This window comes from Pipistrellus kuhlii, unplaced genomic scaffold, assembly GCF_014108245.1.
Source record: "Pipistrellus kuhlii isolate mPipKuh1 unplaced genomic scaffold, mPipKuh1.p scaffold_m20_p_1, whole genome shotgun sequence".
Classification (NCBI taxonomy): Eukaryota; Metazoa; Chordata; class Mammalia; order Chiroptera; family Vespertilionidae; genus Pipistrellus; species Pipistrellus kuhlii.
This window is the reverse complement of record NW_023425404.1, coordinates 58,070,058-58,085,553: the sequence shown is the minus strand read 5'-3', so window position 1 is coordinate 58,085,553 and position 15,496 is coordinate 58,070,058. Positions and strand designations below refer to the sequence as shown.

At 37.8% G+C, this 15,496-nt stretch overlaps 1 protein-coding gene across 3 annotated transcripts in view; it reads right to left on the bottom strand.

Annotated features, from left to right (window-relative positions):
* Positions 1 to 15,496, bottom strand: part of AQR (aquarius intron-binding spliceosomal factor) — an 89,626-nt gene that overhangs the window by 35,222 nt on the left and 38,908 nt on the right. For all 3 annotated transcript variants that reach the window (XM_036446731.2, XM_036446748.2, XM_036446739.1), the window contains 5 exons: positions 15,365 to 15,485; positions 11,617 to 11,758; positions 8,647 to 8,825; positions 5,136 to 5,303; positions 3,594 to 3,763 (listed from right to left, as the gene is read on the bottom strand). In XM_036446731.2, the coding sequence (XP_036302624.1) occupies positions 3,594 to 3,763; positions 5,136 to 5,303; positions 8,647 to 8,825; positions 11,617 to 11,758; positions 15,365 to 15,485 (780 nt within the window). The remainder of the gene's footprint in view (positions 1 to 3,593; positions 3,764 to 5,135; positions 5,304 to 8,646; positions 8,826 to 11,616; positions 11,759 to 15,364; positions 15,486 to 15,496) is intronic.

The following is a 15,496-nucleotide window of genomic DNA, read 5'->3' as shown; positions in this document are numbered from 1 at the left end:
GGATGTAGAACAGTTTCAAGATGAGATAAATAGGCCGAAACCGGTTTGGCTCAGTGGTAGAGCGTCAGTCTGCAGACTGAAAGGTCCCAGGTTCGATTCCGGTCAGGGGCATGTACGTTGGTTGCGGGCACATGCCCGGTAGGGGGTGTGCGAGGCAGCTGGTCGGAGTTTCTCTCTCATTGACGTTTCTAGCTCTCTATCTCTCTCCCTTCCTCTCTATAAAAAAATCAATAAAAATATATTTTTAAAAAAAAGATGGGATAAATGAACAGATAAATGAGTACGTTCACTTGATGAATAAGACTGGGTTAATCTCAAAGGTAATTATGATTCTAGTAGGGAGTAGGGAGATAAAATATGTCATTAACGATGATACAAAGCAGCAGAACATGGCAAGGAGTAAAGTATACTACAAAATATACCAGGAGCACAATTTGAGCTAGGTGAGACTTCTGACCTTAGAAAAGGTTTCAAGGAGGAAAAGTGGCATTTCAATTTAGCTCAAGTAAAGGATTTGTGAAAAAGCTTTGACTTATGTCATCATTAACATAGTCACAGAAATGTTTTGAGAAGCAGAGTGAAATGACCAGTGGAAGGGTACGAAGAACAGATGACAGGTGGCAGACAAGAGGAGAACAGGGTAGACACAAAGGAGGCTATTTTGTGCAATTATTGAGGCAAGAAGTATCCAGATTAGGACAGGCTGTACAAACAGGAAAAGAAGGAAGGAAATAAACAAGGGCTGCTGTCCAGGTATAAAATGAAATACCCAAGATACCAAAAGAGCGTTGTTCCTTTCCCAAACAGGCAAGTTTATCATCCCTCCTTTCTCTTGGATTAGAACCTAAATGCCTCTTTGAATTTCCAGGACACTTCTACCTGCATCCTCCTTACGACTTTTGGCACCTTCTAAGTTTTCATGGTAGCTATTTATCTGTAATTCTAACTTCACTTATTAGTGGTAGTCTAAGCTCCCCAAAGGGATAAACTGTGCCTCAGTTATCTCTATTAGCTCTATTAACTTAGCACAATACCAGACTCAGTAGGCAGTTAAAAAATGATCAGGGGAATAAATATAAGAAACTTTTCATTTTTAGTAAATTGACTGAAATCCAATTACTGAGAGAAACAAAACAGATACAGACAAAAGAGACCTGCCCTCATAAACTTGCATTCTAATGTCAGAGAAATCCTATGTAATAATAATAAATCCTATAAAGAGATAATATGCAAATTAACCCTCACGCCCTCAAAAGATGGCTGCCTATGACCAGGCCAGCAGGGGGGTTAGTGAGGGATGACCAGTCGACCAAACAGCAGGCTAAGTGGGGTGACCAGGCCGTCAGGGGTGGCAGTTGGGGGCAACCAGGCTTGGGGGTGGGGGGGGAGTTGGAGATGACCAGGCCAGCAAAAGGGGTGCAGTTGAGGACAATTAAGCTGGCAGGGGGGACAGTGAGGGGTGACTAGGCTGGCAGGGGGGGGGGGGGGGGCACGCAGTTGGAGGTGACCAGGTCTGCAGGTGGGGCAGTTAGGGGCAACCAGGCTGGCAGAGGGGGGGGAGGGGGCAGTTGGGGGCGACAAGGCCAGCAGGGGGTAAAAGTTAGGAGCAACCATGCCAAAACCGGTTTGGCTCAGTGGACAGAGTGTCGGCCTGCAAACTGAAAGGTCCCAGGTTCGATTCCGGTCAAGGGCATGTACGTTGGTTGCAGACATGTCCCCGTTAGGGGGTGTGCAAGAGGCAGCTGATCGATGATTCTCTCTCATCAATGTTTCTAGCTCTCTATCCCTCTCTCTTCCTCTCTGTAAAAAATCAATAAGATATAAAAATAAAATAAAATAAAATAAAATAAAATAAAATAAAATAAAATAAAATAAAAAGTTAGGAGCAACCAGGCCAACAGGGAGGGAGCAGCTGGGGGTGACCTGGCCAGCAGCAGGGGGGCAGTTACGGGCAACCAGGCCAGCAGGGGGGTCAGTTATTGATGATCAGGCCAGCACACAGAGGCACTGAGGGTCAATTAGGCTGGGGGTGGGGGGCAGTTAGGGGAAACCAGGCAGGCAGGCAGGTGAGTGATTAGGAGCCAGCGGTCCAGGATTGTGAGAGAGATCCTGGATTGAAGATGATGCAAGCTGGGCTGAAGCGACCCCCCCACCCCGTGCATGAATTTCATGCATTGGGCCTCTAGTAACAATATAAAATCATTCTAAAGTCAGTTAAATAGTATATAATTATCAGGTATAATAAAGACTGTAGGGGAAAATAAAGAGAATTGGGTAAAGAATGGTAAGAAAGGGAGATGTTACTTTAGATAAAGTTGCCAGAGAGGATTTCTCTTAGGAGGTGACATTTAAACAGAGCTGCCCATATAAAGTCAGAGAACAAGCCATGCAAATGCTTGGGGGATGACTGCCCAGGCTCAGGAAACACTGTGTGCAATGGCTTGGATTGCTAAAGAACAGAAAAAAGGCCAGTGTGATTGACATGGAGTGAATAAGGGAAAAGTGTTAGAAAAATATGTTGGGGAGGTAGCCAGAAAACAGAGGGAAGGGGCCTCTCTGACTATGAGAACAACTTTCCACTGTGACAAAAACAAAACAAAACACGAAACAGTGTTGAATAGGGTACCAGGTATAACCGGCATTCAGCCGCTAGGTGGAGAGTGGTCTAAGTCTTAAGCTTTAAGAAAATCTTTGGAGCAGCGATGGCCAACCACTGGTGGTCCATGAGTTCCAAGAGGTTGACAACTGCTGGTCTACGGGGAAGAGCAGTCACAAATGGAAGCAGGAATGTGAGAGATGAGGTGTCCTGGACATGCATCGGTGGAGGGGGTAAGTCAATCAGACTGACTGATGAACTGCAGGTGGAGTGTAAGACCAAAGAAATGAAGGGTATTTCCATTATTTTGTCTTCAACAAAAGGATGAGAGAGGAGTAAATTCCTTTGTATGTGAGGCTTTCTTTTTTAATAACAACGAGTAAAAAGGATAATCAAATGATAATGTATAAGGACTATGCTTGGTGGAGAAAGACACTGTGCAAAAGCTGCTTTCACCAAATGCAGAAGTGCTTAATGCTTAAGTTTTATCAATAGTTTCAAAGAATAATTTTTAAAACCTTCCTTTACTAAAACTCTTCTACACACAAAGTATTATGAAAATAAAACTCTCTAGTCCCCAAATCTTCCTTTTCCACTAACAAGTAAAGTATAAACACATTATATCATAGAGTAATTCAAGGCCCTAAATTTCCATACGTGTTACTTTTAATTCATAAAACAAGTCCCAGTAAACAAATAAACAAGCAGTTTTCTTCACCTCACACTGGAGCACAAACTGAATGCCTTATATTCAAAAAGCCAGGAAGGAATAACACATGAATTAACTCATATTTTAAGTTTCTAAATTCATCAAAAGACAAAAGAGATTTAGCAAATAAATTTTCTTAAGTTTCTATATTTAATCTAAGAGAACTGCTTAGAATCAAAAAGCAGTGATGATAATTTTCTTAACAAGTCATTTAAACCTAGTATCTATTATTTGTCTTAAAGTTTTTCGAATTATGCAGCATTTTTGGTCTTAAAGCCCCCAAATTACCTTAAAGTTATTCTCTTTTGGTTTTCTTCTCATTATTATATTGAAAGTTTCATACACATCTTCTGCCCCATTTTGTATGGTATTAGTCATATCTTGTTGATACTGGTTTGGATCCAAAAACACCCTAAATGTCCTTGACTCTCCTCTAAGATTGGGTCTGGGTTCGGGTCCTAAACATTTGAAAAAGTTTGTTAAATGAAATACATACTATTAAATATCTACTTTCCAAACATCAAAATAAGTTAGTATTCCTTTTCTAGAAATGAGTAAACTGTCCATACTTTACTCCAGCCATCTCCCCGAGTAGAATGCTTTCCACTCATCCATTTCAAATTTCACAAATTTCAAAAAGCTGTTAAGTTTCTCCTTTCTCAAAACTCTTACTATTTCGTCCCAGAGTAGTCATGTAATGTTTATGAGGCAATGCCAAGAATTGCAATAGACTATTACCTCAACTAAAATCGGAGCCTTGGAAGTCAAAGAAGTTGACTTTTGTAGTCACTCAGAACTCCTACTACTGCCTTACAAATAGTAAAACATGGCTGATCACTCTTTTCTTTCTTCCACATTCCATACATAAAATCATTAGTATGAAAGAAAGTTTCATATACTAATAGCTGAAAGCTTAGAGGCTGTTTCTTTCTTAGACCTTCAACTCTGGTTCCATCATATAGCTTTATGTTTATCCCAAGCATCCTCCATTCCCTTCTATTTGTCTTTTATTCTAGTGATAAAAGCGACCTAATTATCAGCACTTCAGCAATGTTGCAATCTTGAAATCACAGGCAATAAAAGCTAATTGAAGTTCTAGGAGAAGTTTAATAAACAAATTATAAAATAAGCACTGGCATGGATGCCGTTATAATTTAATAGTAAGTATCACCAAAAACATCAGAACAATGTAAGAATTTAAAAACACACACAACAATCAGTGATAAGATAAGAACTCAAAGAGCTGACTAGCCTTGTAAGGCAACATTTCTAAATGGGGTAATGCTGGCATTCCAGGCAGGACAGTTCCTTCTACACGATAGTTCTGTTTACATGCTTAGCATCCCTGGCCCCCAACCAGAAAATACCAATAACTCACCAACCCCTACTCCTACACTAGACATCTGACAACATAAATACTACCCCACATTTCAAATTGCAGGGTAATGCTATCCCCAATTGAGAAACACTCCTATAATGAATCAAATCAGTAAAACTTAAGAAGAAGAAATTAGACAAATATATATTTGAACAACTAACTTTAAGAGGTTTTATAAAAGCAATCTTATAAATTAATATAAAACGAAGTTTTAAATAAAGATGATTTCAAAAGATCCTGTCCTTTACAGTATCTAACAGTTTAGAAACCATATTATGATATTTATTTCTAAAACTGGATGGTCGGTACTCTACACATGTCTTATAGGTAATCCTATATCAATTTAGTATATTAAAAAAACTAAGAGATCACCTAAGACTCAAAAAGGAAAAGAAGGCAAAGGAATCTATCATTATGTACACACACTCTTTCAAAAGCATAAAGCACCATACCATCTTCAATGACACGTCCTTTATCATCCAGCATGCCCTGGATTTCACAGCCTCGGACATAAACCAGGCCAACCTGCTCAATAAAAGGTCTCCTCCGGTCAAACTTGGTACCATACGGTTTTGTGGGACGCACAGTAATTAAAAAGCATACATCATGCTTACGAAGACCTGGTAAAACATAAAGACATTTTCATTTATCAGAATGTCATTGTTTTTAGTCTTTTGTTAGCAATTTCTTAAGCTTTGAAACAGAAATATAAAAATATATTTAAAATATGAGAGGTGGTCAAAAATTATATTTGTACTGTAACACAATTATGGGCTTTCCTACAACATCTAATACTCAATGTTTCATAGTAGTAATCAAATGAAAATTCCTGTATATTAAAATCTGAACCTTTATACCATGAAGATATTACTAAATAAACCCTCCACGTCTGGCTACTGCTCCAAAACTGGATCCTCTCCTTCATTCTTATTCTTAACATTCTTAATAAGTAGCCAGAAATATGGTTAGCATATAATCCATTTCTATCATATTTAGCAGGTTCATAACATCAGTTTAACTATCCATCAGTCATTCCAACCACAGTCTAAGTGTATTTCACCAAAAAAGGTCAACTCAAAAATAATTCATCAAGGCACAATAGCATCATTTACAGACACCATCTTAAAATATAGACGAATATATATTGTTTCAGTTGGCAAATATGGAAAATTTTTGTAAGTGGATGTCAAGAAATAGGAGACTTGTGCCAAAGTCCATGGCTTTTCAGTTATCTGACCAAATTATAACTCAACTGGATTCCCTACTCTATTAAAACTAGACAGGGGTAGACAGGGACATAAAATTTGATCACACAGCACATAGTATCATCCCACTTAATCTTTATTTCTTTTCTGATTTGATTTTGTTAGCCAGTAAATGACATAAATGCCAATTTAAGCAGTCTGCTAGCTCATAACCTTGGTAACAAGACACACAATTAAATCAAACCAGCAATGTGTGTAGCTAACAGTGCTGGGACCATTCTGGTTTGTTTCAATATAAACTGGGATTCAAGTGTGTTAGAAATAATAACTCGCAATTCATAATAATGACTTTATTTCTCAACAAATTCACTACAAAGAAGCAGGAGAAGCAATGAGAACTAAGGGAACTGTTCTGTGATTTGTACTGCCTGTATGACTTCTGATCTGGACGACTCATTAAAATGTCTGAGTTTTTGAGCCAAAGAAGTGGCCCGGAGAGGTAATTTAATCTCTACCAAAGTCGCCTTTTGGTATCAAGAAGGGATGAGTGCCCATTCCCTCCTAAGGCAGATAACTTTATTGTGGAACATTACAGATCCACATCAAAAATACCTTTATTAAAATGAGCTCAACTACTTCTCTCCTTTCAAACATCTGCATTCATTCTATCCGTAAATGTGCCTTTTGTAGCAGAATCCGGCATTTCAATTTCCTTAATTTTGTTTCCTTAATTTTAAATGAGGAATGGAGAAAATAAGGGCCTGAAATTCACACATTCTTATAGAGACAAGAAGAATGTTTTATAGTATTTACCTTAAATTCTTCAAAACTATTCTGTATTCACGGGGATAATATTCATTACTGTTTATAGAACATCCCTCTAATTTTTTGCCTCAATTTTCTACTATGATATTCTCTTTGTGATCAATACTGGGTGTGAAGTTTGGCTCTGGCCTCCCAGAAAACACTTTGGCCGTTTATTACCTATCATAAACCCGTTTATTTTAATACCTCCTTAAGCTCAAAGGGGTAATAAGTATAAGGCCTTCTCCAGCAACTTCATGCCTTCCTCAAGATTCAGAAATAATAAAGGTGCACGTTATTCTAGATGTGTACAGCATCAGATTAGTACTCTTTTGAAGGAAAGTGAAGTTGCAAAATCTGTCACAAATGATATCCACTACAGTGGCCATTTGTCAAACAGTTGGCCAGCTTCTTTACTGGATTCCTTCAGAATTAATGTGATAAATATATCATGCAGTCCTTGTGGTTATAAACAGCTATGTCGACAGCAACAGTTTTTGAAAAGTAAACCATTATGGGACTATCCCTTTCCTTCTGGCATGCCAAGAAGGTGAAAGGAGATAAAGCATACCAGCTACTATGTCTCACAACAAGGCAGCAAGAGCTCTCACAGACAGCTGCGAGAAAAAGATAAGTGCCAATTAAAACTCAGCTCATGCGACATTTCAGGCACAGATGTTAGCACTGTTTTAACCCTATCTTATGTAGTAACTCTCAACATATCTATCCCTAAATAAAATTAACTGTGGAACTCCCATCCCTCAAATCTTGCCTGGCAAAGAAAAAAAAAAAAACCACAAGAATTCATTGAATATAACTGCAATTCTTATTTATTTACCGCTGAGTACATAGAATTTCACTGACTATTTGAGTTCTTCCCTTTGGTGGAAATAAACTATTATTATTTCTTTCTGAATTGTTTTGTATATCCCCCTAAAGTTCCTTTTGAATTTGTCTAGTTTTTGATTTTATATCTCTATTTTCCATAAATGGTATGCATCCCTATTCTCTTCACTTTTTATCTTTTAAAAATATCAATTTTCTTTACTTGCTCGGACTGTGTTTCCCCTTTCTTTAGTGAACACTAATATTTTTACTTTTTATATTGAACCTACAAATTCATAAACATTACCTTACTAAATTTAAGATTTAAAATACTTTCAGCTCTGCTAACTGCAATTTTAAAAACACTTTGATATGAATACTATTTTATGCTTTTATTAAAGTAGTAAGGTATTTAATCATTCTTACATGATCTTTGGTATTTTTTACGAATGATAATTATAAAGACAACTGCCATTCTTTAAATCAAATTTTAAGGATTAAACTTCATGAGTTTAGAAGGGTAACATTTAATAAAAGTGCTTTGCTGATTTCTAAATGAAAGTCTATCTATAATAATAAAAGCATAATATGCAAACCAACCAAACAGCCTAACAATGGAACAACCATCCGGACAACCACGCTGACACCCAATGGCCAGGCCAGCTAAGGTGGGTGCAGTGTGATTGGTTGGGAGCCAGGCCATTGCTCCATGATCGTCCTGCAGAGGAAGGCCCAGACCACCGACAGGCAGGCTGCAGTGGGTGGGCGGGGCCTCCCTCTGCAGGGAGCAACCAATTGCATGATCGCCCTATGAGGGATGCCCAGGCCATCAGCCAATGTGGCAATCTATTAATCGAGGCTGCACTATCGCCCAGAGAGGGAGGTCCAGGCTAACCAGCTGCGGTGGGTGGGTGGGGCCTCCCTCTGTGGAGGCGATTCATTATGGAGCCCCAGCCTGGTGGGCAGGGCCTACTCTTTGGGGCAACTGACTACAGGGCTCCCGGACTGTGGGAGGATGCAGGCTGGGCTGAGGGACACCCCTTCCCCCTGCCCACTGCACAATTTTTGTGCACTGGGCCTCTAGTATAATAAACTAAAAAGATAACTACTTTTTCAAGTGCAAGATTACCTTCCCATTCATCTTTGATGTGATCTCTGACATTGAGATTGATGGTGACATCCGCACGAACTCGGGTTGGCCAGTTTTCACCTATGTTGGGTTTGGCAACCTCAACCACAGTGAAAGCCACAATGGGCTGAGCCATTCGTGCCCAGCCACCAAACACTACACCGCCATATTCAGACTGCCTAAAAAGCAAGGAAGTGCATGATTACTCAAACAAAATATAACTTTTGGACAAGTAAAACTGGTAAGAATACACGTTTATCTAGTGTTTAAACCCTAACATAAGTAACTCTTATTTCTACACTTAAAAAAAAAAAAAGTAAGTCTCAATATTTCGGGAGTATACAAGGTAGGATGAAAGAGGCAAACATGATCCAGAATATAGAGGAAGACACCCCCCCCACCCCCCCCCAGGTAAGTAGGTAACTCTATGTACATAATAGCTGAACTATTTTGTCAAAGAATTAAATAATCCAGCAAATTTAGTTTTATTTTATATTCTTATCCTTTTTTCTTCATAAAATAGTCTCAACTATTTAATTTTACCTCATGTACCCTAAGCTTTTCTATAAGCTGTTTCAAAAACATTATAAACAAACTAGGATTTAAAATATTAAAAACAAGCAAACAAATAAAATATCTATGCAAATGACTTCTTTAGGGTATAATACTTAAATCATTTAAAAGATGCTACCATGGACTGGGGGGACAAATAAGCAAGCTAGTAGTAATAACTAGAGCCACTAACATCCAAACTCTCATTCTTTCTTTTTATATTAGTCTAAGTAGTGCTTTAACTTTTACATTAAATAGTGTATTTGGGAAATCTGTAATATAAAAACTGCAGCAATACTCCAAAATTTAAAAATACTGCCACAAAAAAAAAGCCACAATTACACAGAAACTACACCCTAAGTAAAGGCTTTGTATCATAACAAAAATTATAGAACTTCATGACATCAAAGAGTAAAACTAATTAAAAATAAAAATTTTCCAATCCGATGACTTGGTTCATACTGGGACTGAAAGACATTACCTTGTTTCTAACCCTTTGTAATAACTTTCTATCTCTGCCCCCATTTTTTCAACTTTACTATGGTACAGGTTAGTAGCATAAAATTCATTCATTGTAAATGTACAATTCAATAATTTCATTAATTTGTAAAGCTGTGCACCCATCCCCACAAATCCAGCTTTGGAACATTTCCATCGTATTAAAAAAGATTCCTCTTGTCCAGTTGCAGTTAATTCTTATTCCCACCTCTAGGCAAGCAATTTTCCCTAATTCTTCCCCCCTCCCTATAAAATCTACCTGTAACATGAAGCATTAAGAAGTGCAGGTTCCGGCCTTTCATAAACACATCCTCTCTTACCTGTGCAATAGTTTCATCAGTCTGAAAACATGATCACTAGAACCACGTAATGCAGAAAAGTGCCGCTGCTACTTTTCTGCCTTCAGGATACATGGCACATGCCCTTTTTTAGATCTTACTGTTTCTAAGTTTTCTATCATGGGCAATTAGGAATGAAAATTTTAAAAAATGTATTATCACCAGTTAACTACAAAAAGTGACATTTTCTTCTCCCCAGCAGAAAATGTAACTTTAAAAAAAACCTCCTTTATTAATAAACAAGAATTATAAGTGTTATTATTGCTTTATTTGGTATTTAAGTAAAATATGAGTGACTTGTATTTGATGAACTGCTAGTTATTAAATCCCTACTTGGCAAAATGGCCAAAATTAAGTCTAGAATCTGAGCATGTAAATGTAAGGTAACCATAAATTCTAAGGAAGCTTTCTGATCAAGCACTCCCGGGGCTCAAACAATGGGCAGCAATTTCAGCAAAGCTGTGGGCAGGGACCATCAGCCAGTGGGTATACAAACTTCACAGTGCTAGCCTGCCTCCTGACTCAACTGATTATTAAGACAAAAATACTTTATGTTGTGTTTTACAGTCTCACCCAGAATAACTATTCACATAATAATTAATTAAAACATAGAACTGTGTATGAAATAAAATATGAAGGGAAAAAAATAGATCATAATCACAGTGTCCATGCAGTTCTCTATAATTAGTAAGGGGAGAAGCCTAGAAAAATACCTGAAATCAGCTCACACTCAAAATATGTTAAGTTTCCATATAGAATACAGTATAATTGTGTATGTATGCATGGCGTAACTATAATGTAACAAAAATTCATTTTAGAGAATTATTTTACTTGTTTATAGTCACTTGTGGTATACAATTCATCTCCATCAATTTCACACTTAGAATGGAATAGTGACCAAGGGCAATTACCCAAGTCAGTCATGTCTAAAAAGCAAAACTAACCTTCACAAATATAAGGCAGAGCTGCCTGTAATAAGTAGAATGAAAATCTTTTCTTAGCTAAAGGAATGAGCTAGCAGGTGGGAAGCTGAGTCCAAGCAAAGGAGTTTCTCAAATAACAAGACCTTCTCAACTGGCCCAAAGAGTAAATGCTGATGATTTAGTCTCTTCAAGGCAATCAATGGCTTGGAGGCCCAGGGAAGACTTTCCAATATTCCCCTCTGTGCGATGTTCAGCCACACCCTCACCTCCCGCCTTCTCCCATAGGCTGACTGAGACTAGTGGTGCCAGGACTAAACTATCCTGCCTTTGTACAGGCCTGCTGGCCAGCCTATACCCTTTCCTCTTTTACTAGTGCCCTACCTACTCCTCTCTACATTTCTCTCTTCCCCTGCCCCACCCCCTCCCAAGGATAATGACCTCTCTTCCCTTATCCCCAGTCCCATCCCAAATAACCAGATTTTATATTTTGGCACTTTTGATATACATTCACATTAAAGAATTTCTCAAAGAGTATCTCCTGTTTTGGAAGGCATCTTGGTGCCAGGTATATTATTTCTAAATACATTATGAGCTTTCTGACAGAAGTATGTCAGTCACTGCTTGCATCGCTTCATTCCAAGTGGAACCAATTAACTCACCAAGGCTTCATTCTGCTGACACTGTCCTCGATGTCCTGCCTAATTTCATATGTTGATTCTAAGCGGAAGAGATTGAAGTTCCTTAGGAGGTAATCATGAAGAGTCAAAAACTGCAAATTCAGCTTGGGAAGAGCAAGACAACCTGAAAAGAAAATAACAACCATATTTGAATTATTTTTTTAATCAGATATCTACTTTCTCTATAAAAAAGGCATCACAAATTTGGTAAGAATCTAATTTAATGTCTAAAATATAGCATATTTAATAAGATCTTATTTCTACTTCCACACATAAGTGAAGCCAAGTTAACAAATGCTATATATTAAGAACTGAAAATAAAAGATGAATTTTAGCCCTAGTTGGTTTGGCTCAGAAAATAGAATGTTGGCCTGTGGACTGAAGGGTCCTGGGTTAAATTCCAGTCAAGAGTACATGCCTGGGTTGCAGGCTTGATCCCTAGTAGGGGACATGCAGGAGACAGCAGATCAATGATTCTCTCTCATCATTGATGTTTCTATCTCTCTCCCTCTCCCTTCCTCTCTAAAATCAATAAAAATATATTTTTAAATGAATTTAATTAATACATGTAATCTGCATATCAATGATTCATATCCGAATAGCCCTTCTAACTAGTATCTGAAGATGCTTGAATACAGTCTTGAGTAGTTTAAAAATTCTTCCTTAATCACCTAATTTACACTTGGCAAATCTTAAAATAATGCTACCATAAAATTAGTCCCAGACAAAATTACCAAGAAAACTAAATGAGTATATGCAGAAACCGGTTTGGCTCAGTGAATAGAGCGTTGGCCTGTGGACCAAAAGATCCCGGGGTCGATTCCGGTCAAGGGCATGTACCATGATTGCGGGTACATTCCCAGTAGGGGGTGTGCAAGAGGCAGCTGATCAATGATTCTCTCTCATCGGTGTTTCTAACTCTCTATCCCTCTCTCTTCCTCTCTGTAAAAAATCAATAAAATGTATTTTTTAATTATTAAAAAAAAAAAGTTGTATAAATCTATCTCCAATGACCACCACTCTGCTCTTCTCAACCTTTGCCTTCTTGCTGGACTTTAAGGGTAAGGCCTAGATTGTACATTATTCCTCAAGGTACTTCCCTTCTCTGACTGTATTAATAAACAATATTCTTTCCATTATCCTCACTTACCAGTACTTCCCCTGGATAATAAATGACCAAGCACTCAGCAACAATATCAAAAGTTTAAAAGAAAAAGAACCTAAAACGTATTTTACTGGCAAATCATATTTTCATCATCCCTATCTATCCTTACCAAAGCAGTAACACTTAAAAGCAAGAAACACTGATGTATAAAAATTTCATATTGTTTATGTTAGTAAACTCTGACTTGAAATCTAATTCAACTGCTTTCAGGTCAGAGGCTGAGAGAAAGCATCTCCTTCGACAACATACTTTTCTTAAAAAGAAAAGACAATTAAAATGTCACCATTTTACAATGATCACCAAATTAACAAATTTAGCTATTAAGCAGCAATGGCTACTAATATGACAAAAAGAGAGACAATCAGACATTTATGCCTCCCAATGAAAATAAACACACCAACACCAAGAATCTTGCCAAAGAAAAAGAACCTCAGCCTGACTGAGCTCTGCCAATCCAGTTGCCAATTTGCAAGAAAAATAAAGAGCAGGGGACATGCTGATAGTCACTTAGAAAAATCCAGACTATGGAAAACTATCCAGGTTTCCATGGGATAGATATAGGTAGGGGGTACCTGCAAAGTAAAAGACATTTTTTAAATGTACAGGACTGACTTTAGTGTCTAGGGATATACAACTGGGTGATAAAACTTTTAAAAATGCAAAATAATGATGGCTATAAAAGCCAAGAGATAAACAGTCACATTCAAATTGAGGAAGAAGCCATGACTAGAAAGGAAGGGTTCTGGGATAACTGGCAAGGTGGCTACATGGGTTTCATGGTGTCTCCCTTATGATAATTAGTAAAGTTCTATATTTAGTGTTTATTTTGTAGCTAGAGGTCTGGTACATAAAATTCGTGCACTCCAGGGAGAGGGGTGTTCCTCAGCCCAGCCTACACCCTCTCGGGGGATGTCTGACTGTGGGCTTAAGCCCATGGGGAGCGGACCTAAGCCAGCAGTAGGATGTCCTTAGCGCTGCTGTGGAGGCAGGAGAGGCTCCCGCCACTGCCGCTGCACTCGCCAGCCTCGAGCCTAGCTTCTGGCTGAGCAGCACTCCCACAGAGCACACTGACCACCAAGGGCAGTTCCTGTATTGAGCACCTGCCCCCTGGTAGTCAGTGCACATCACAGTGACCGGTCGTTCCGGTCGATTTGCATATTAGCCTTTTATTATATAGGATAAGAAGACTTTAAAATGGTGAAGGTTTACAAAGACTTTCTTTACAATTCTTACACTGTATTTTTTATATCTGCCCCAATTTTACACTTCTTTTCTCTTCTTGGGATATAGGAGCACCTCGCTAATGGTGCAGTTAGAGCTTTTGTCTCACTTAGTTCACAGCACCAGGTATTGGGCCCCACAGTTCAGCCCCATCCATGATCAGTGAATAACAGCAACACGTAGGCAAGGTTCTGAAAACAGCTGTATTGAAGTCCAACCATTTGGTAACTAATCTCATTCTATGAAATGTATAAAAACTTAAATTCTGAAAAGTACTCCTTTCTATTTAAATTAACCATGGGAATGAAAGAAAAGTAATACTTTATACTAATAAAAATATGTCTTAAACTCAGACTAGCATCATTGACTAGTACCAAAAGCTAGTTATAAGCCTGTTTATATTTTTAAGAGCACATAAACTTTTTATTAAAAAGATAAAATATTCTTAAGTATTATTTGGCTTTTAGGGACTGATTAGTCAAGAGTTAGATGTCATACATATATGATCATTAATGCTTTTAGTATGAACAAATAAGAAAAATTAGAAAATAATGCATTAATCACTGTCAGACATTAGAGATATGAAGATTGCCTATTCTGAAGTCTAGCACAGTTTTAGCACATTGGGCTTACTGGAGTCATGTCTTAGGATGTGACTCTGAAGTTTTTCTTTTAAATAAATGTACCAATAGCAATGTCTTTAAAACAGCCACATTACTTCTAATACTGCTGTTCAGAAGATTTCCTCAAAATTTTTGAAATATACTTTCAAAATGTATGAGAATGCACTATGGCATATACTCAATTGTGGTGAATCCTCATTCTTAGAGGATGATCAAAAGCATTTAGAAGCGATCTGTTAAAACAGGTAAGTGAACAAACCAGGTGGTACCATTTTGAATCGAAACTAAGATTAATTATTAACAAATGACAATATGTTTTCATGGTGGTCATTACCTGGCTCTATAAGGAATTCAAAAGAGCCTCTAAAAAAGCACTACCAAATATTATGGTGACTATACCTCCTGTAGTCTTGGTTCTCCTTAAAACACAATTTTATTGCTTTATGGTCATATTTCACAGGAACACACACACACACACACACACACACACACACACACACACACGGTTCAAGGAGGACTTTGCAGCTGCAGCTCGGCTTGAGTTAAAATTTAAATCCTTCAAGCAAAACATTCAAAATACTAAAGTTTCTAGCTTCTAAAGTTGACTGTGAGGGTACATAAAATTATCCTAATGTAATAGTACGTAGGGGTATTTTCATTTACATATGAATTCTATATTAAGTTTCATGCTACATTTGGATTCTGTAATTCTTTATCATACCTTCCCCTGAATAGTACTCAGTTGGGACAATATTTTCATCCCATATGATTTTCTCAGTTGGATATAAAGGCATCTGGTTCAATTGCTGAATCTGAGAAATTCGACGTTCATGACGAGATACCTGAAAGAACA